At 40.0% G+C, this 22,352-nt stretch overlaps 2 protein-coding genes across 2 annotated transcripts; both read left to right on the forward strand.

Moving 5' to 3' along the window:
• The first annotated feature begins 1,705 nt into the window (after nucleotides 1-1,705).
• LOC308571880 (vomeronasal type-2 receptor 26-like) lies at nucleotides 1,706-11,557 on the forward strand. The gene is made up of 6 exons (XM_081167494.1): nucleotides 1,706-2,098; nucleotides 3,660-3,951; nucleotides 5,741-6,601; nucleotides 8,109-8,336; nucleotides 9,267-9,393; nucleotides 10,183-11,557. The coding sequence occupies exons 1-6, from the start codon at nucleotides 1,881-1,883 to the stop codon at nucleotides 11,091-11,093; spliced, it is 2,637 nt and encodes an 878-aa protein (XP_081023620.1). The 5' UTR covers nucleotides 1,706-1,880; the 3' UTR covers nucleotides 11,094-11,557.
• Nucleotides 11,558-13,912: 2,355 nt separating this feature from the next.
• Nucleotides 13,913-21,320, forward strand: LOC308571883 (vomeronasal type-2 receptor 26-like). The gene is made up of 5 exons (XM_081167499.1): nucleotides 13,913-14,190; nucleotides 15,229-15,520; nucleotides 17,608-17,823; nucleotides 18,260-18,386; nucleotides 19,259-21,320. Exons 1-5 carry the CDS (start codon nucleotides 13,940-13,942, stop codon nucleotides 20,158-20,160), a joined length of 1,788 nt encoding a protein of 595 aa, XP_081023625.1. The 5' UTR covers nucleotides 13,913-13,939; the 3' UTR covers nucleotides 20,161-21,320.
• The last annotated feature ends 1,032 nt before the right edge of the window (nucleotides 21,321-22,352 follow it).

Consider the following 22,352-nt stretch of genomic DNA (forward strand, 5'->3'; position numbering starts at 1 on the left):
GGTGGAAAATAGTCATACCATGGGCAAAATTTCCTTATTGTGGCCAAGTTGTTCTAGCGCTCGATATCATTTAGGCACAGACAAATTAGACTGATTGCTTTACTAAAACCCAAAGTGAGTAGCTGTTGTGGTGATAAGCCACAAGAGTGAAGTTTTTGATACACAATTTTAGACCAGGCACTCTTGTGACAATCTTGCAGCACTAGGGATATTAGACCGGAGGGATTTGAGTTTAGGCAAAGCCAATAGTTAAGTGTCCTGTGCCAGATCGGTAATTCTACCGAGGGAAGATTAACCTCTAGGTGCAATGATGCATTTGGGACACAGGGTGGTACTTGATACTAAAAAAATATATTTTAATCCACCAGTACCTGTGGTAATTTAAGTGTGGTTCCAAAAGAGCATAGACACCTCTTTTTGAAAGTGAATTAATCAAATGTTTATTTCAATTTTACAAAACAATTATTTAAAAATGGATGGTTATGTTTAATGAAAAGGATACAATGTAAAAACAACAACTCTCAATTCAGTTATTATGATTCAGAATGTTTAATAGGCTGCTGTTTCTTTAACAAGAAGGGGGATAGCTATGAGAGTTTCATTCCCCACAATTCAGATCCATAGCCAATTACACTGACTCAACTCCATTTAACACCGTGTTCACTAGGTCCTGATAACTGCACTTGCAAGTCTTCTCATAAAAAAAACTTAATTTAAATATTTATTCTAATAAACATCATTTTGTATGCAGTTTTTACTAATATACTCATGGGGGGGATCCCCTAATTTTTTTTGTTATTTTTGCTAACATATGTATTTTTAAACAGCTTTCGGTTCATTCTATACAACAAAGTGTATAGGAAGAAGGGTTTCTTCCTGCAGGCTTCTTCTTCTGGAGGCTGATTTCTTGAAACCCTTTTTGATTTCCTGTATTCTAGATGTTCTTAACTCTTTTTTTTCATGTTTTCAAAAATTGTTTAACTGGAGGCCTTACTAAAACCTTAAGTAAAAGCATGGGCTGTTGGTGGTTGGGAGGCATTTGTCTGATGCTTTGCTATTTTCTTAATACCTAAATGCCATAGTATTCTACACAGTATAAGGAGTAGCTTAATAAAGTTAAATATCAATAAAAGAGCTGTTCAATTGAGGCAGCAAGGGTAAAAACAAGCTAACATCCAGCTGGTGGCAGCAGTGAAATTTGGAAGGCAGGGTTCAGTTGCCTCCATTCCCTCTGAGAGTACAGGCTGCATCCCAAACTACCCCAACTCCTGGTGTTGTGGAAAGTCCATTTTAATTATGCTTGCAGCTTACAATAGAATAGCAATGACTGGGTCATGCTAGGAACAACTCATGTGGCTCATCGATCCCTGTAGTTTTGAAAAGAAGGCTACTCCTATCATGAAAGAAGTTACTTTTGTCTCTAGCTCCGGAGCACAGCATTATTTCTGGTGTCATTTTTTTCTTGTATACCATTCCAAACACATTGTCAGATGTGACAAACATAATTTATTCAACAATTCCATTGGGAACCCCAAGAGTGGAACCCATGACCACCTCCCTCTTTAATTACTATCAAATGCCTAGTAATTCATTCTTCTTGTCTAGCTCCCTGTGGGATTCATGAGCCACAAACAAGATTTACAGCAAACACTGTTAAGCAAAGGCAACCAAGACTGTTATAAATATACCCAGCACCATGTGGGGCAGGGGAAAGGGACTGGTAGCAGAAACAGTCCTCCAGTGTGATCTCTAATAGTTTCTATTATTCACTCCAAGGCTCAAATAAAGAAGGCTGTTAGTCATCAAGACACTATATATAGTGTTGTAAAAGAAAATAGCAGAATTTCCGTGTAAAAAATAAAATTAGCCTTGTAGTGAGGATGGTGGTTTTAGTGGTCTTCCTGCTGGCAATGCTTCCTCACAAGTTATGGACATCTCATGCTGCTAAATGTAGGGTTTGTGGTCCACGTTACCCACAACACATGTACCATCAGTCAGGAGACCTCATCATTGGTGGCATTGCAACTCATGGTAGCTTTTTCGACAGTTCAATAGCTTTCACTGAAGACCCTCCACCAGCATTGCTTGAAGATTTCTTGTAAGCACTTATTCTTTATTTGTTTTAATCTCTTTGTATTTTGTCACTGAAATGAGCAGTGGTAGAACTACAGTCTATAAACAGTGGCTTCTTGTCTTAGATGTATAAAAAGGTAATACATTAATAGAATGCTGAAATGGAACCCCCCCCCGGGGGGGATACATTTAAGCCTTTAGAAGTTATTTTATTTCTCTTCACTATATCTTTCATTGGCTGTGTTACCAAAATTTTGCTGTGATTTCTTTGTTCCATCATATCTCTCACTTCTTTCTATTCTCACACTTTTGTTCTGCTATCTTAGCACAGGGCATATTAGACTCATGTTATCAAGAAACCCTATTGTAAGGTGTATCCCTTAGTGTTTAATGCTCAGAAACATCATTCTGCACATGATTGTGCAGTGCAAGTGTTTATGGAAGCATGGCAGAGGAAGTGAACAATGACCCTAGATAGTCTCATGAACAGAAGGTGTAAGTGTAAAAAAAGGGGAAGGGTAGGAGAGCCTACTTAATGTTGGTTCAAGGAAAAAAGTACAAAGAGGGAGAATTTCCTTTGATGCCAAGAGCCAAGTTTAAGGCAAGTACTATTTGGTGAGAGAACCTCAGAAGAGATTTTAATTCACAAAATAGGCAGCAAAGTAAAGAGTGGAAATATAGGCTCTAAATTGTTTAGGATACACCTTTCCAAGGGAGTTCCAAAATTGCCCTTTATAAAAGTTCCTTTCAAAGATTCCCTCTTCCCCAGCATAGGAAAAGACCACATGTGGAAAGTTTTTTTTTTAAAAAAAAATGCTTACTTAACAAACTCTCCACAGGTCAAATTAATGTGCTGTTGCATATATGAGTCAGAAATGCTGCACAGGGAGTAAGATGTGGCTTTATAACCAAATGATCAAAGTTCATAAATTATTGGTATAAGAACATGAAAATGGCTGGTGACAGCTGTGTGGCTGAGCTGGAGCAACCATCTCAGACGGCATTGCATGCTGAATTCTCAGGTAGACTGGGGGGAGGAACAAAGGCTTGATTACCTATTTCCTCCTCAGGCAAGGGGAAGTGACAAAGCTACTTACCCCCAAGGTAAGGGGAAGTGACTCACATGTTAGCTAGGAGAACAATAATCATTTACTTATCAACTAGTTAAAGTTCAGAGATGGTTCTTCCTGATTCTCTAAAGTTTCCATGGAATCTTCCAGTTAAACCCTTTCACCATTACACAGGCATTCCCATTTTCAGTGTGAATTAAACCAATTGTACTTACAAAGTGTTTCATCTATTGTTAGGCTCTCTGCTTTCTGTCCGAGCAGTCCCAATGGGCAGCACCTACCACTGCTCCTGGGAAACAGAAACAAACCACAGCTTGCTTTTGTATATGCAGGCTGGGCACAAAATCACAATTTGTCATCTCACAATTTGGCTCGAGACGGTAATAAAAAAATAATAATGAGGAAGAAGATTCAGAACATAGTGGTTTATTATTATTATTATTATTATTATTATTATTATTATCATCATCATTTAGGTGTGGAATAGTTTGATACAGAATGCAACTTTCATTCTAGTGCAGTGCCAAAGAATTACCAACACATTCTGGCCCTGGAATTTGCAGTGAATGAGATAAATGAAGACCCTCTGATCCTACCCAATATCACCTTAGGCTTCAACATCTATGACAGCTATTTCAAGGCAAAGCAGACCTACTATTCTACAATGCTACTTTTATCTACATTGGAGAGATTTGTTCCGAACTACAAATGTGACATCCAGAATAAGCTGACTGCAGTGATTGGAGGACTAGACTCCAAAATCTCTGTTGCAATTGCAAATATCCTCGATATCTATAAGATTCCACAGGTAGGTAAGGCACACATGCTCATTTGTATGTGGGAATAGTGCATAACTAATATTATTTATTTATTTATTTATTTATTTATTTATTTCAGATATGTATATAATGGTTAATGCTTGGATTTTTTATGGATGTACATAAATAATAATCAGAATTAGAATTAGAATTCATCATAGAACCAAAAACATTGCTTTTCATGCTTTTAAATGTTTTGTGGAATAGAAAAGATTTCAAAGTGCAAAGGAAGCACATCAGGGACAGAGCAAGAAGGGAGGTCCACTACCCAAGTGTTGGGGGAATTTAGGGGTTCAAGCCCAATGTCTTTGGCTGCCTGGAACGGTCAACAGAATCCAGACACCAGTTTTTCATAAAATGAGACATTTGTTTCGGCAATGAGACATAGGTGGATACAATTGTGCAAGGTCTCCTGTTTGCAGGCATTGCACACCATAATAGGTAAAGGTAAAGGTACCCCTGCCCGTACGGGCCAGTCTTGCCAGACTCTAGGGTTGTGCGTCCATCTCACTCAAGAGGCCGTGGGCCAGCGCTGTCCGAAGACACTTCCGGGTCACGTGGCCAGCGTGACATCGCTGCTCTGGCGAGCCAGAGCCGCACACGGAAACGCCGTTTACCTTCCTGCTGGTAAGCGGTCCCTATTTATCTACTTGCACCCGGAGGTGCTTTCGAACTGCTAGGTTGGCAGGCGCTGGGACCGAACGACGGGAGCGCACCCCGCCGCAGGGATTCGAACTGCCGACCTTTCGATCGGCAAGCCCTAGGTGCTGAGGCTTTTACCCACAGCGCCACCTGCACACCATAATACATTGCAGTAAACAATGGGTTGGACCACCAATGTACACATACATATTTATATCTTTTAAAAAATATTTGTTTCTGACTGATTGTGAAAGAGCATGAGTTCTGAGGAAATACACTAAGTTCTTTCCCCAACCATAAAAGGAATTTGCTTAGACCCTATTGTCTCTTGGTCAGCCCTGTATCTTTAGCATGGGATAATAACCACTGACTTTATGAGGTTGACGTACACTTTGTGTCTTAATGTCAGGGCTGGAGAACCTTTTTCAGCCAAAGGGCCTTATCTTCTTGTATGCAAAATTTTGAGGGCCACATGGTGGTGGTGGGCTGGGAAAGAATAAGAATTCAGTGGGTCAATGAATGTAAAGTTTAACTTTGTAGTGTAGGCTAGTTTAGAGACAAAGAGGCATTATCATAGATTAAGGACTCACTCTAGCTAGGCAAAAACACTCATTGTAAGAAGCAGGGCCACTGGCAGGTGTGGCCTGGGGAGAGTTCTGAGACACAGATAAAGAGTCCTAGAAAGCTGCTTTTGGTGCCTAGGCCTGAGTTTCCAGACCAGCGGGTGGCGCTGTGGTCTAAACCACAGAGTCTAGGGCTTGCCGATCAGAAGGTTGGTGGTTCGAATCCCTGCGACAGGGTGAGCTCCCATTGTTCGGTCCCAACTCCTACCAACCTAGCAGTTCTAAAGCATGTCAAAGGGCAAGTAGATCAATAGGTACCACTCTGGTGGGAAGGTAAATGGCATTTCCGTGTGCTGCTCTGGTTCGCCAGAAGCAGCTTAGTCATACTGGCCACATGACCCGGAAACTGTATGCCAGCTCCCTCAGCCACTAAAGTGAGATGAGCGCTGCAACCCCAGAGTCGTCCGCGACTGGACCTAACGGTCAGGGGTCCCTTTACCTTTATCTTTACACATGAAACTACAGCTTAAAAATTGCTATACTTATCTCTCCTTAAATCTTTGCCTCTGTTCAGCTCGTGTATGGTTCTGCTCCAGTGATGAACGATAAAGCCCCAGGACTTTCTTTCTTCCAGATGACCCCTAAGGAAACTCTTCAGTATTCAGGGATGCTCTCTTTATTACTGCATTTCAGTTGGATATGGATTGGGGTCATTGTTATGGACACAGACAATGGAGAGAGATTTCTGCAAATAGCAGTTTCACTGTTCTCCCAGAATGGTATTTGTTTTGCCTTCATAGAAGTGCTGCCCTTTTCAATTTCTTTCACTGAATTTGATGATAAGTTAGAACATGGGTCAAAAATACACGCTAAAGCCATGAACAGCAAAGCCAATGTAATAGTGTTTTATGGAGAATCTAATGCTATGATGTATCTGAGATGGTTTCCATATCTGTCAAAAGAGGAACATGAGACAAATATATCAAGAGGGAAAGTGTGGATACTGACAGCCCACATGGAGCTCACTTCATTGGCCTTTCAAAAGAATTGGGATACAGATATAATCTTTGGTGCTCTGTCATTCACAATTCACACCACTGACCTACCAGCGTTCAAGCCATTTGTTGAGAGCATCAGTCCTTCCAGGACAAAAGGAGACAGTTTTATCAGAGACTTCTGGCAGCAGGCTTTTGGCTGTGTATTCCCAAATACTGTTTTGGAGAGGGGAGATGGATATATTTGTACTGGTGATGAGAAACTGCAGAACCTTCCTGGAACGTTTTTTGAAGTGAGCATGACTGGTCACAGTTACAACATCTACAATGCTGTCTATGCTGTGGCCCATGCTTTGCATGCCATTGCCTTGTCTAGAGTGAAACACAGTGCAATAGTGGATGGAAGGGTTTTGAAGTTTCAGAATCTCCAGATGTGGCAAGTAGGGGCATGAACATCATCATATAACTTTGCATGGTATCTTAGGTCTTGCAAAAGGCCTCCAGTGTAGAAACCTATTCCTCATATTCTTTGCATGGTATCTTAGGTCTTACAAAAGCCTCCAGTATAGAAACCTATTCCTCACATTCGTCCTGTGCTCACATTATCATCACTCTTTCTCTCCAAATCATATTAAAGCTATAGAAAATGAAAAGTATAGGGCGTTTATAAACATGTGCAATTTATCAAGCACAAATACTTGGGGAGTTTTTTGGAGCTGCAAATGGAATAGCAACTTTGCTGCAGAGCTTGGCAATCCAAATGACATTCTTTAACTAGGCTAGGAGTAACCTTTCTGTAGCTGTGAGAAAAAGCTGTAAGGATTTATGGCATAACATGACTTTCTCAGATAGTTGGTGTTGGCTGCTGTCAAATTATTATAATTTATTATTTATTAAATTTGTATACTTTCCTGTACCTGTAGATCTCAGGGCAGTTCACAACATAGAATTACAATATAAAAAACCCCACAAAATACATTCCCACACAAAACATTTAAAAAGGCATCGGGTGTCAATCAGCCAAAGGTCTGGTTGAAGAGGAATGTTTTTGCCGGGCACCTAAATGTATATAAGCCAAACCTCCCTGGCAAGAACATTCCACAAACAGGGAACCACTGCAGCAAAGGCCCATTCTCATCTTCTGGACCTCGCGTGGAGGAGGAACACAAAGAAGGGCCTCAGATTATGTTCTCAGGGTTCATGTGGGACGCAGGTGGTGCTGTGGTCTAAGGCACTGAGCCTCTTGGGCTTGCCGATCAGAAGGTTGGTGGTTTGAATCCCCGCGATGGAGTGAGCTCCTATTGCTCTGTCCCAGCTCCTGCCAACCTAGCAGTTTGAAAGCACACCAAAAAGTACAAGTACATAAATAGTTGCAGCTCTGGTGGGAAGGTAAACGGCATTTCCGTACACTGCTCTGCTTTCAGTGTTGCACCAAAAGTGGCTTAGTCATGCTGGCCACATGACCCGGAAAGCTGTCTGTGGAGAAATACCGGCTTCCTCGGCCTGAAAGCAAGATTAGTGCCACTGACTGGACTTAACCATCCAGGGGTCCTTTACCTTTACCTTTTTACCTATGGAGAGAAGTGTTGAGGTATTGCGATCCTCAGAAATTAAATGCACTTTGAATTGGATCTGGAAACTAATTGGCAGCCAGTGCAATAAGGCCATATGCTCAAACCGTCTTGCTCCACTGAGCAACCTGGCCACTGATTTCTGCACTAGATGAAATTTCTGAACCATCTTCAGGCTGTCTTTCCTCTTTGTGGTTTCTAAACTTACAGCATGAGCAGCCTACATTCATGTAATTTTGTGGATTCACATAGAGATTCCTCCATCCCATTCCATGGCAGCATTCTGATGCCACAATTAGACCTTAATTTGCAAAATCCATCTCTAGACATTCTTAAATATCTATTTAAGATATTTGCCTTTTATTTTCCAATCTAGCTCCATCAATTTTTGAGAAGTGTCTCATTTAACAACAGTGCTGGGAACAGGATTTCTTTTGACCATAATTTGGAATTATTAGCAGAATTTGATGTTATCAATTGGATAGTTTCCTCAAATCAAACCTTTCACAGAGTGAAAATTGGGACTGTGGATCCTGACAGACCTTCAGACCGAGTCCTGACCATAAATGAAGATGCCATCACATGGCACAAGTGGTTTAACCAGGTAGGATCTAACTGTTGGCAGCTCTGGAGATTTCCCATTTTTGAATAGTACTGCCTCTCTGCGTGGAAGTGCAAAGCAAATTTCTGTGAACGATCGTAAGCTCTCTTTTAACACTTATGTTAGAAACCAGCCTTCTATACTGCACAATAAATTTAAGCAAATTGGGTATCACCCAATCAGTTTTCCAAAATCTGTCAAATATCCGAGAAGTGAATGTGGATAAAAATAACAGAATTATTATTATTATGATTTTTAAAAAAGTTATACAAAACAATGAACTTGTAAAGGAAAAAATAATATGATGCATTGGAGTATATGGAATATTATGTTAAATGGAAGGTTCTTAATCCTATTTGTAAAATACATTGTGTTTTAAATAAATATAATTTGAATTATGAAATACTGTTCATGGGCAGACAGGGGTAATTTATTCTTATGTTTACATTTATACCTTAATCAATATTACTTTTGTTATACAGTTTGGCATGAAAAAATAAACAGCAACAAAAATAAACAAATAATGAGTTATAAATATAGGCATAATACTACAAAATATACAAGCTTTTAATCACAACTTGTAAGATTGAACCCATTCATACATGAATGAAATGCCTTCTTGCTATAGAGAGTCTTGGGGTGGGGGGACGGGGACTAAATATGTGCCAGTGTGGTGTAGTGGTTAAGAGCAGTAGTCTCATAATCTGGGGAACCGGGTTCGCGTCTCCGCTCCTCCACATGCAGCTGCTGGGTGACCTTGGGCTAGTCACACTTCTTTGAAGTCTCTCAGCCCCACTCACCTCACAGAGTGTTTGTTGTGGGGGAGGAAGGGAAAGGAGAATATTAGCCACTTTGAGCCTCCTTAAAGGGAGTGAAAGGCGTGATATCAAATGCAAACTCTTCTAATAATTTCATACTATGTATTCTCATTAGGCACAGCCTCTTTCTGTCTGTACAGAGAGTTGCCATCCTGGTTTTAGGAAGAAAGGGAGGGAGTCGGAAGCATCTTGCTGCTATGATTGTATCCCTTGCCCAGTAGGAGAAATTTCTAATCAGGAAGGTATGAAATATATTATTTAGGTTTATCAAAAGAATGGGTGTCATTCAGAGGAGTATGTTTATAACTGTGAATGCTTCAAGGTTACTTTTTTGTTCCTTGAGTGATAGGTTTTGTTAAATGGTTTGGTGAGCTGGATCTAAGAAGAAGCTGCTGCTTAGGGAGAATCTGGTCCATGTGGTATCATTTTGACCTGGTGATTGTAAAGAAATTAATTCAATTAAAATTGCAATGCATTATTAGTAGTGCTGCTCTGCTGATATCTCACCAAAGAAATCACCATTCAAAGATGTTATTGAGGTACACCTCAAAATCAGGATTCTTAAATTCGTGTTGCTCCTTGGCTATAAACTACAAATTGTCTGTTTTTTGTTTTCTTTTATTTTTAAAAGGGAAAGTACATAAACAGAGAAATTTGCAGCTATATTTTGCTTTAGCAGCTATCATTCATGTTTTGTGAATGGCACTGCAACATGCTTTTACTTCGGTCTTTCTTTAAACACTACTTAGATGCTGCAGGAGATGAACAAAAGTTCCCCCTTTAATGATCATGGGTCTTCTGCCACATTTAGGTTGGCACTGTAATCTCAGGCTGCTTAAAAAATCATTGTTTTTAGTACTAACGATGCTGCTTAATATCACTGAGGCTCTAAACCACATTTGAGAGTACCAGCACTGAACATATATGAATTTGTACAAACAGTTTTGACTGCGTGAAAGAAACATTTTTATGCATCGTGTTGAAATGTTATGGTGTATTTGTAAAATCAAGATCTGGCTTTTCTATTTCAGACATGAATGACTGCATTAAATGTGCTGATGAAAAGTATCCAAGCAAAAATCAGGATCTATGTATTCCTAAATCTGTAACCTATTTGTCATATGGGGACCTCTTAGGACTTGGCTTAACCTGTTTTGCTCTAGCCTTTTCTTTCACCACTGCTCTGCTGCTAGGAATATTTATAAAACACCATCACACTCCCATCGTCAAAGCCAACAACCAGAACCTCACCTATACTCTCCTAATCTCTCTCCTGCTCTGCTTCCTTTGTGTACTGCTATTCATTGGGAAACCACAGAAGATGATGTGTCTCCTCCGACAAACTGCTTTTAGCATCATCTTCTCTGTGGCTGTTTCTTGTGTGTTGGCCAAAACTACCACAGTGGTCCTGGCTTTCTTAGCCACCAAACCTGGATCTAGGATGAGGAAATGGGTAGGGAAGAGGCTAGCCAACTCCACTGTGCTTTTCTGCTCTGTTATTCAAACTGGTATCTGTGCTGTGTGGTTGGCAACCTCTCCCCCCTTCCCAGATGTGGACATGCACTCAGTGAGTAAAGAAGTTGTCTTGGAATGTAATGAAGGGTCTGTGGCTATGTTTTCCAGTGTGCTGAGCTACATGGGCTTCCTGGCAATTGCCAGCTTCACTGTGGCTTTCTTTGCCAGGAAACTACCTGACAGTTTCAACGAAGCAAAGTTCATCACTTTCAGCATGTTGGTCTTTTGCAGTGTTTGGGTATCTTTTGTTCCAGCTTATATGAGCTCTAAGGGAAAATACATGGTTGCTGTGGAGATCTTCGCTATCTTAGCCTCCAGCGCTGGATTGCTAGGCTGCATCTTTTTTCCAAAATGTTACATTATTCTTTTGAGGCCTGAGCTGAACAACAAGGAACATCTAATGAAGAGGAAAGGCAGAATAATTTGAATATAGATTTAAATATAGCACAGAAGCTGCTATGTGTATGTGCCTCTTATACATTGTGTCTACACTGCAGAATATTTCTAAGGGGTTTTTTCCTAAAATGTGACCTAGACAAATATTCACTCAAATTCCATCAATTTCCTCTAATTAAAAAAATCCAATGGAAAAGTGGAATCTTCCTGAATGGATGCCATGTATTGAGTAAAGTACATTACATCAACTTATATTCACTTACATACTATGCCCACCAAACCTGGTGGTAGGTTGGAAATGCCAAAAAGTAAAACCTAATCATACGAGGCAAATGACCACCACATCACCTGCAGCCACATCACTAGTATAAACTACCCTGTTAAGGGGATTAAATGTTTAGGAAGAAAAAGGCTGTGATGAACACCAAATTATAATATAATATTTATATGATCTTACCCAAATACCAGATGTTAGAAGTGTATTTTTATACTGTAAACCATTCTGTGATAGTCTGATGCAGGTATATAAATTTAATAAATATATAAAAGTAAGATTCACTCATTTTCTGTGTTTTCAAATTCAACCATTTTGCAAAATAATTTGTGAAATAAGTGTGTACAGGAGAATGAAAGCTATCCAAATGTTAGACCTTCAACAGTCAGGCAGTGTTCACATGTTCCATGTTCACAATCTGAGGACAGGTGGGGAGGATTATAGCCATTCGCATCTGTAATCAATAAAGTTGTGGCCTATTTGAACCAAATTATAAGTTGCTGTCTTGGGAGCGACAGGGTCATGGGGCCTTGGCATGCAATTCTTAATACACTAAGTCAGTACAAGATATATGGAAATAAATCCCTTTTGTCAAAAGTGTATCAATTGTAGAAGGTTAGCTTCAGTGGTTTCCCTTCAATGGGATGAAATGTATGAAAAAAATAAAATAAGGATTCACCAGCTACAGCCATCCCTGCGTCTGGAAGGCTTGACTTCAGTTGTTTGTGCTGTGGTGGCCTCCTGTCCCATCTACTGCAATGTGTTTATGTGGGACCTACCTTGAGGGTGGTCCAGAGACCTCAGTTATTACAGACTGCATCTGCTAGGCTGGTAAGTGGGAAGCCTGATGGGATAATGTGTCACTGGTCCTGAAAGCAGTGCATTGGCAGCCAATGAGCTATTGGGCTTAATTCCTGGTGTTAGTACTAGCATATGAAGTCCTAAATGGCCTGGAATCTAAGTACTTAAAAGTGTGCCTTCCCCAGTATCAACCATTTTGCACTCTATAATTGGAAGGTACAACTTTCTCTCATGTTGAATTTCAGGAGGGGGTGGGATCCTGTTTAATCTTTCCAAATCACATTGATTGAGCCTGGCATTTGTGATTCCTGTGAATCCTGTGTTATACCATTACTTCATGCATATATTATAAAGAATGGATACACATTGAAATCAACTGTTCAAACATGATCAGACCCTGTGGCTAGGAGTGGAAACACAATATCCCCGACTCCTGCATCTTAGAGTCAATTCAGTTGGATGCCATGGTCTGTGGTATCAAAAGTTCTTGAGTGAATTGGGAGAATCAACAGGGTTACACTTTCTAATAACTAAGAAGGGAAATGTTTAAGCATGTAGGTAACAGGCAAATCCTCTCTACCAAAGCACCGTGTCCACATCCAGAGGCTTTATTATCTGAAAAATGTTCCCCCAGAAAATGATTAGATGTTGCTCCGGATATCTACACAGGACTTGTATCAAGAGTGGTTCAGTATGAATAAGAGCAGCTTTGCCCACAATATGCCTTGCCAATTTGTCAGAGCAGGCTTCTGAGTTTTTGTTTTAATCACTGTAAAGATCCAGACACTCAAAGGAGAAGTATCAGTCCAGTTACTTTGTAGTGAGTGCAGCCTCCCTCCCACCCCAAGGTCTCAGTGTTTTGCTGACAATGCTGGGAGCAATCATGTGGGATGCACTGGAAGTTTCCCAGGATGTGCTGGTGGGAGGTCAGAGGGCAATCTGACCACAATCCTGGACATTACTGGAATTTCAAAGGTGGAAATGACATTCAGGGGGGATTAACTGGAAGCAGAGGTCTGTCCTGGATCTTCAGCAAGCTCAACAATTTTGGGGTGTCCTGGCTTTTACTTTTTGAAATATGGGAGCCCTCCTTGACCATGACTCTTAATAGTTGCTACAGGGCCTGGTTACTGACCCCACATTTTTTCTTTTCCCTTTCCAGCCATCACCACTTTTTTGAAGCCATTTTACACATTGGAATTTTTAAAAAAAGTTCTGTTCACAAAATGGCTGACATGGTATATCACAAAATGGCCATATTGGGGAGGGGAGAATAATGACTTCAATGTAGGAGAGGCTGAGCTAATGCCAACAGGAAACATTGTTGTGGTTGTGGTGGTTGTTTTGAAAATAGTGTTGTCGTCTTTCTCATTTCAAACTTTTTTGCCCCTTCCTTTCCTAACTGAAAGAGAAAATCTGTGTCAAAAAAGAACTTTCCAGAGTATGAGACAAACAACTTTGTTCATTTGCACAGGGACTTTCCAATTTTAACTCAACAATTACATTTAATTTAACAACTGACTTCTCAATTAAAGGACAGTAATTAGTTCTGATAGTCATCCAAACCTCTGTGGAATTTGCATGGCCATTACCAAAACAAAGAGCAAAGACTGTGAAGGATGTCATAAATATACCCAATACAATTCAGAGCTGGGGAGAAGGACTGGGGACAGGGGGAGGTTCACAGCTCTGATCTTGGCTATTCCACGCTTCAGGCTTATCAGGAAAATGTAAAACGTTCAAATCATGAAGTTTTAACCACAGAAGCTGTAGTTATTGTGCTATAAAAGCGGGGGGACTTTATGTGCAGAGGAAAGATTTGTACTGTATTGAGGATGGTAGTTTTAGTGCTCTTGCTGCTAACACTGTTTCCTCACATGGTATGCAAGGCTCACACTGTTCAGTGCAGTATGGTTTATCCACACTCTCCACTTCACACATATCATCAGTCAGGAGACCTCATCATCGGTGGTGTGGCTTATCATGCTGGCATCGTCACCAGTTTACTACCTTTCAAAGAAGAACCTTTGCCTGTGCTGATGGAACCATTTGTGTAAGGTCTTAATAACTGTTTGCTTTTCTTGTCTTTTTCAGACACTGGGATAACTACAGCCTTGAAACATTGGCGTCTTGAGTTGAGTTGTAGGAAAAAGCTAAAGTGTTTAAGGCAAGGGTTGAGGGTCTGGTGAGAAAAGGTAGCTTTATAAAATAAGTTACAGTCATTGCACACACAGAATATAAAAGCATAAAAATAAAGAAAGCATAGAATAACACAAAAAACCACCCCAATTCCATTTAGATAAAGAGCAATATCCTCCTGATCTTTAAACAGTTTTCCTTTTACAATTCTGAATAAAAATATTGTAGGTTCTAGCCTCAGTCTTTCTGCTAAGATAACATTAATAACTTGCTATCTTAGTTTCCAAAAGCCATTAACAGATTTACAGATTCATGTACAATAGATAAAATCTCACTCATCATATTTAAAATTATCACCAGGGGTTGATACCATATCTATCACCTTTAAACAATTTTCCTGCAGTAGAGAAGCTACAATAAAGTTACTGAGCTTCCCCCATAAACAATCATTCCTAGGATTTTCTTTTAGTAAATTTGCTGCTTATTTTTCCAAATATGATAGGCTAATTTTGCTAATGCAATGCCTGGTGGTATATTTTGGAAACTGCTTTCTTTGGGTTATTAAACAAAATATTTTCAAACCATGATAACTCTTGATAAGTTGTCATTATCCTCACCACCCTCCTAATTTAAAATGTATAATTTCTGAGTATTCAAATAGTAATGGTCTCATTGACATGTTGAAAAGTGTTTTTTTGTGTGTGTGCTTTTATCCAGTCTCTTTGCATGCTGTACACCATGATACATCTATTGGTCAAAATATGCTAATTGTCCATTGTTGAAATTTCAATGTAAACACTGGTGTTGTTTATCTTTTTATAAATATATATACCTTATAAATGCTGTAATACTTGCTTTTTGAAAAAAGTAGGTACAGAAGACCGTGACATTGCTTTTTTTTTTTTTTAAGTGTGGAATAACTTTCTGAAACAGAATCTCACTTTCATTTCAGTGTAGTCTCTAAGCATTACCAACACATCCTGGCTTTGGCTTTTGCAGTAAAGGAGATAAATGAAAACTCTCTGATCTTACCCAATCTCACTCTGGGCTTCCATATCTATGACAGTTATAACAACGCAAGGAGGACTTATCATGCCACAATGCTGCTTCTATCAGCACTGGAGAGATTTATCCCCAACTACCTATGTGACAAGCAAAAGAATCTAATAGCAGTTGTTGGAGGACTGGATGCCCAAATTTCCATTCACGTGGCAACTCTCTTGAGTAACTATAAGGTTCCACAGGTAGGAATCTCTCTGTCTGTAGGTGAGTGGGTGTAACATGGGGAGTTAACGCATATATTCTTAGACATACTGTATTTCCTATTCTATGATTCAAAGACATTAATGTGTGCCTTGCAAAAAAAGAGACAGACTTATTTTTTCCATGCATCTCAGAGCCAAACTTGAAAAACAAGAAGTTTAGTCCGATGTTGCTGATAGAGTTTTTATGATGCTGCCAGTTCTGCTGTTTCTTTTGTTTTATTGTTTCAATTGTATTAAATTCAGGAGGTTAAAAGAGGGCTTAAACTGTAGAAGAAAATATTCTTCATAGTACATTCACCATTGTGGAAAAAATTAAGTGCAAATAGGACTACATAAAAACCATCAATGTATGGAAGAACCACACCTTGCCAGGTGAACTCTGCATGTAATTTAAAGAAAATCAAGTGCTCAGAACTTGAGCAACAAGGAGAGTTCAAGGGAGATAAGCATTCACTATTTATGTGGACATCCAGGTAGACACAATTAGGAGGAAACACAGTTAGCGGCAAGGGAAAGCTATGTGTAGTTGGACATGCACTCTGGATTGTAAGAATGCTGATTTCAAAAAAGCTTAAAGAACTACTAGGTGAGATCTCATGGTCAGAAATACTCAGAGAGAAGGGAGCCCAAGATGGATGGGAGTTTCTTAAAGGTGAAATACGGAAGGCACAAATGCAGATGATTCCAACAAGAAAGAAATGGGGGAGGCACCTAGAAACCAGTGTAGCTGCATAAGGAGCTTACAGATGAGCTGAGTTTTGTTTTTGGTTTGTTTTTTTAAAAAAATCCTCTTGTCCCCTTTAGCCCCCATACTCCACAAATAACTGTTCTAGGTTTAGGGAGCAGTGCTTTCCCTTGAGGTGAGCGGGAATCAACAAAATGTAATTCCCTATCTTGTTGACATATGGCTTTCATCTGAAAAGGGAACAACCTACATGGATATGTTTTAAAACCTTCAATATACCTACATGGATATGTTTTTAAAACCTTCAATATACTATATATATCTGATTATTATTGCCTTCTTCATCTCTTCAGCTCATATATGGCTCTGTCCCATTGTTGAATGATAGAAACCTAGGACTTTCTTTCTACCAGATGGTACCCCATGAAGCCCTTCAGTACAAAGGGATTCTTTCTTTGCTTCTGCATTTCAGGTGGACATGGATTGGGGTCCTTGTAATGGATAATGAAAATGGTGAAAGATTTTTGCAAGCTGTTTTGCCAGTATTTAACCAGAGAGGTGTCTGCTTTGACTTTAAAATAAGAGTCCCTATGTTAACTTCTGGCTCTGAACTGGATGAAATGTTAGAAGATGGGACAAGGATACACAATATAATAATGAAAAGTACAACCAATGTGGTTGTGTTTTATGGTGAATCTAATTCCATGGTGTTTTTGAGATGGCTTCCCTATTATTCGAGAACTCCACCAAGCCTACCAAAGGGCTTAGTGTGGATATCAACAGCTGAAATGGAGCTCACTTCCTTGGGTTACCAAAAGAATTGGGAAACAGAAATATTCCATGGTGTCCTGTCCTTCACAATTCATTCCAGTTACGTCCCCAATTTCAAACCATTTCTTGAGAGCCGAAATCCTCCCATTACAAAAGAAGATGGTTTTATCAAGGACTTCTGGCAACAGACATTTAGTTGTGTATTCTCAGATCCAGATGTGGAAGATGTGGAAGGGGATATTTGCACTGGGGAGGAGAAACTGGAGAGCCTTCCAGCACCATTCTTTGAGATGGGAATGAATGGCCACAGCTACAGCATCTACAATGCTGTCTATGCTGTAGCCCATGCTTTACATGACAAGTCTTCATTTAGATTCAGAGCAAAGGAAGGCAAAGGAGGCCGGAAGTATCAGAATCAACAGTTTGGGCAGGTAATAGGCTCAAGTGACAGAGCATTGCAACTGTATAATCTATCTCTGAATTCCAAAGAGTTAGCACATTTATCATGAATATTTTCTCACTCAGAATGTTGTACCCAACATTCAATTTTGTTATGAAAGCCCCAGCTGTGTCCGCTTCTAAATTCTGGCCTTTTCCTTATTCAAACTAGATCCATCACTTTCTCAGAAGTGTGTCCTTTAACAACAGTGGAGGAGACAAGATTTCTTTTGACCAAAATGGGGAGTTAGTGGCTGGATTTGATATAATCAACTGGATTGTTTCTTCAAACCAATCATTTCACAGAGTGAAAGTTGGGAGTGTAGATGCCAACCAAGTGTTCAGTATCAATGCGAATGCTATTACATGGTACGACTGGTTTAACCAGGTAGGCCCCAATTGTTAGCCATTTGAGTAGCATTGCCACTCATCTTCCAAGCCCCTGTACAGGGAAGCTAAGTGAACAGCAACACTTTGAAGTGTACCCCAACTCCCAATGAATTCTGGGAGACTCGGGTTATTCCTGCACACAATTTTGTCAATTGACCTCTCCCAGAGGGAAAATGATCAGCAACACTTTGAGGAGCACCCTGGTTCCCATCAATTTATGTGAGAGCCAGGACATGGTGGAGGGGCCATGAGGCAGCAATTCCTGTTTTGCCTCAGGTGGTAAAATAGGATGAGCTGCCTCTGACTCCATTCAGAGATGGAGTCTCTTGAAAAGAGGTATGACTTTAGTAACAAATGAAATGTTCACACAAAGGAAAGGATTCTAATCTCATCATTCTGAACATTATTTTTCTGCTCTCTCTTTTATGGATTAGTCCCAGCCTCTTTCATTATGTACTGAGAGGTGCCACCCAGGTCTTAGGAAGAAAGTGAAAGAGGGAAAGCCATTTTGCTGCTATGATTGCATCCCATGTCCAGAAGGGAAGATTTCAGATCAGGAGGGTAAGTATCTGATATATGAGATCACTTGAATCAGGGTATTAAAGACAGATCCAGTCAATAAAAATGACGGTGCCTTCTGTGTATCTATATAATGGGTAGCTCTACTGATATCTTAGCAGAGAAGAAAACTTTCAAAGGTAGTGTTTAGTATCACCTACACATTGAGGTTTCAAACACATTACCTGTTTGTTTGCTTTTTTAAAATTGAAGTTTGTGATTCCCCTCCCCCCCAACTTAGCTATTCTGGTTCATGCATTTGTGAAATGGACACTTAACTTTTGTAATGTAGCTTAAGGGGCCCTGCCTTCAAAGAATTTCACTTCCTTCAATGGATGTGAAATAAGGAGATCACTCTGTGATCATCCAGGACCACATCGTTTTCATCATTTTATTTTCTACATGTCTGTTTGTCTGTGTATTTACTGTATATATATTTAATTTACTTCTCCCTCCCCCACCTCATCTCCTCTCTTTCCCATGCCTGAACTTTTTCGTAACCCCTAGAGGGCTATGAAGAACAACCACCATTAACTTGTTGGTGTGGCTGGAAACCGTAAATGCTCAAAAATTAATTAATGAAGGAAGAAGGGGAAAATAAACAGAATACAAGAACCAATCAAAATGTATCAATTGCCAAATATATGGTTCTTACATATTTTATGGTCATGACCTAAGATTAGATCATATTGTGACCAGGTATTAACTGAAATAAATGTCACAATGTGGTATGAAGTGTCAAGAGATGCTCAGCGTAGCTTTAGAGCTACAAAAACACTGACATTGCTATAGCATATGAACATAGAATCTTATCTGTCAGGAAAGAGCAATTTCAGCATGTTGCTGAGACTAAGGCTACATGTTTTCTTTTATAGACATGAATGACTGTAATAAATGTTCAGATGAAGAATATCCAAACAAGAACCAGGACATGTGTATTCCCAAGGATATAAGCTTCTTGTCTTATGAAGAACCTTTGGGCATTAGCTTAGCTTGCTTTGCTCTTTCATTTTCTTTGATCACTGCTCTGGTTCTGGGAACATTTATGAAGCACCACAACACAGCCCTTGTCAAAGCCAACAACCGAGACCTCACCTACACTCTCCTCATCTCACTCCTACTCTGCTTTCTTTGTGCATTGCTATTTATTGGCCGACGTGACAAGACGACCTGTCTCCTTCGACAAACTGCTTTTGGCATCATCTTCTCAGTAGCTGTTTCCTGTGTGTTGGCAAAAACCATCACAGTGGTTCTGGCTTTCATGGCTACTAAACCAGGATCCAGGATGAGGATGTGGGTGGGAAAGAGACTGACCAATTCCGTTGTTATTTCCTGTTTTCTTATTCAAGCAGGCATCTGTATTGTGTGGCTGGGATCCTCACCCCCCTTCCCAGATGTTGATATGCACTCAATGGCTAAGGAAGTTGTTCTAGAGTGTAATGAGGGATCTGTGACTATGTTTTACTGTGTTCTGTGCTACATGGGCTTCCTGGCTCTTGTCAGCTTCACTGTAGCTTTCTTTGCCAGGAAGTTACCTGACAGTTTCAATGAAGCAAAATTCATCACTTTCAGTATGCTGGTCTTTTGCAGTGTCTGGGTATCTTTTGTTCCAACCTACCTCAGCACAAAGGGAAAACACATGGTAGCTGTGGAGATCTTCTCTATCTTAGCCTCTGGTGCTGGTCTTCTGGCTTGCATCTTTGCTCCCAAATGCTACATTATTTTGTTGCGACCTGAGTTGAACAACAAGGAACATCTAATAAGAAATAAGGCCTGAAGAATTTGCATCTCTTTATCATACTTTTTAGTTTTTAATTCTATAGTTGCTCTATGTAGATTTTCCAACAGACTTCCACATTCTTCTAATATGAAATTTTAATTTGGGAAACTGAATTAAGATTTGTAAGGGGGAAAGATTGTGTCTGTATCCCATCCCTCCATTGTACTGTCTTTTTTTGCTTTTCAGCAATTTTTGCTGCTGCCACCTGCCCCACCCCCGGCACGGTGCTTTTTGAATGTTAAGAAATCAGCTGAAAACAATCTCACTCTTAAAGTGTCCTGAATCATGTTGTCTCCAAACTTTTGATGGTGGTTTGTAATGCTTGTCACGTTGTTAAAAACAATCCTCTATACTTTCCAGAGAATGTTAATATGTAGCTAAAGTGTGAGAGAAAACCTTTCTTTAGAATATAACAAACAACCATTCCTTTTTCTCTGGGGGTTATGAGCTACCGGCACATATTTTTCTAAGAAAAGTGCTGCAAATGTTTCTTAATTCCAAAAGCACTCCAAATCCTTCGCTTAAGAATTGCCTTTGATGTAATAATTAACTACACAATTACCTAGTCAGAAGGACAGTAATTAGTTACTATGTTCAACCAAACCCCTGTGGAGTTTCAGTTGCCACTAGGAAAACAAAGAACAAAGACTGTGAAGGTCATCCTAAATATCCCAGTACAATTCAGAGATAAAGAGAGGGGCTGGGAACAGGCAAAAGCCTACAGTGGTGATCTTTATTCCAGGCTTCAGACCTCTCAGGGAAATGCAAAATGTTCAACGTGGGCAGTTTTAATAGCAGAGGTTTAATGCTTCTACTGTAGAAGAAAATATAGGTTTTTATACAGAGAGGGAAGATTCGGACTTGTACCGAGGATGGTGATTTTAATCATTTTCCTGCTGGTCCTGTTTCCTTGCATGACATGCAAGTCACATATTGTTCAATGTAATATCTATTATCCACAGCCTCCTTTTCACACATTTCACCATCCAGGAGATGTCATCATTGGTGGGGTTGCTTATCACGCTGGATTCATCATCAGTGAAATACACTTCATGGAAGAACCCCGGCAAAAACTGGGAGAACAATTTGTGTATGGCCTGACTGTTTACTTTTCCTCCTATGTGTTTTATTCACTTATTTTATTTAACAAACTATTGTCACAGGGTGAATGGGTGCTATTGCTGCAGCCTTAGAAATCTGGCTGTTTGGCTTGGGCTGTAGGGAAAACATCACTGCACTTCCTGCAGCAGTAGGCAATATTGTGCTCATGAGATGTTGTTGAACTGAACTAGAAGTTATTATCAGCCCCAGCCAGGATGTCCAATAGGCAGGTATTAGGGAGTTGTGGTACAAAAAGCATTTGGAGGAGGGCAGCACATTGGCTACCCCCGAGTTAGTGGGTGGGTATATTATATAAACCTACAGATGTATTACAATATATGAGTATGTGTGTTGGTGTCTGTATATACAGTCATACCTCTGTTTACATATCCCTTTGGAGATGTAATCTTCAGGTTACAGCTGTGGCAAACCTGGAAGTGTATGCTTCTGGGTTCCACCGTGTGCGCAGAAGCGCTCAATCACGCTGCGCATGTGCACAGAGTGCACCTCTATTTACATAATTTTCGGGGTGCAAACGGACCCCCAGAGGGTGGGTCAACTGTACACCTGTATTTGCCATTGATAGCTAAGGCACATTTCCCTCCATAGTTACTCTCCTCTCTACTTGTGTCTTCCTGTTCATCTCCACTCTTACCTCAGTTGGCTGGCTTTCCTTCTTTTAATAAATTTTCTTCCTTAACAAAATTGGACTTCTCAAAAAGTTTGCTTAAGGCTTATTTAGTCCTTTTTACTCTATTGGTTATTTATTTAAAACTTCTTTTGTCCCTATTAAGGAGACTTGCATGCTAATACAAAACTAATGGAGCAATCCTATGTGCAAGAAGCTGGTGTAAAGCAAACTGGTATAAATTAAAGCAGCATAAAGTTACACCAGATCCAAACCTAATGCAGCAGAAAAGCAGCTACTGATGCCCTGCCTAAGCCTGGGAGAGGGAAAACAAAGAATTAAAAAATGGTATTCTATGCCAGGTTGCCAGGTAATGCGACTAAGCAGAACATGCTTATGATCCAGTTTAATGCCCCCCCCTCTGTGGTCCCATGCCGCCATGCCCCCAGTATGTCCACGT

The sequence above is a fragment of the Podarcis bocagei genome (genome assembly GCF_964188305.1).
Source record: "Podarcis bocagei genome assembly, chromosome: 13".
Lineage (NCBI taxonomy): Eukaryota > Metazoa > Chordata > Lepidosauria > Squamata > Lacertidae > Podarcis > Podarcis bocagei.

Coding starts and splice junctions, on each gene's coding strand:
- LOC308571883 (XM_081167499.1), top strand. CDS start 13,940: ATGTGCAGAGGAAAGATTTGTACTGTATTGAGGATGGTAGTTTTAGTG. Junction 14,191..15,228: donor GTGCTGATGGAACCATTTGT/GTAAGGTCTTAA, acceptor CTTTCATTTCAG/TGTAGTCTCTAAGCATTACC. Junction 15,521..17,607: donor GTAACTATAAGGTTCCACAG/GTAGGAATCTCT, acceptor TATTCAAACTAG/ATCCATCACTTTCTCAGAAG.
- LOC308571880 (XM_081167494.1), top strand. CDS start 1,881: ATGGTGGTTTTAGTGGTCTTCCTGCTGGCAATGCTTCCTCACAAGTTA. Junction 6,602..8,108: donor AGAATCTCCAGATGTGGCAA/GTAGGGGCATGA, acceptor TTTCCAATCTAG/CTCCATCAATTTTTGAGAAG. Junction 8,337..9,266: donor GGCACAAGTGGTTTAACCAG/GTAGGATCTAAC, acceptor TATTCTCATTAG/GCACAGCCTCTTTCTGTCTG.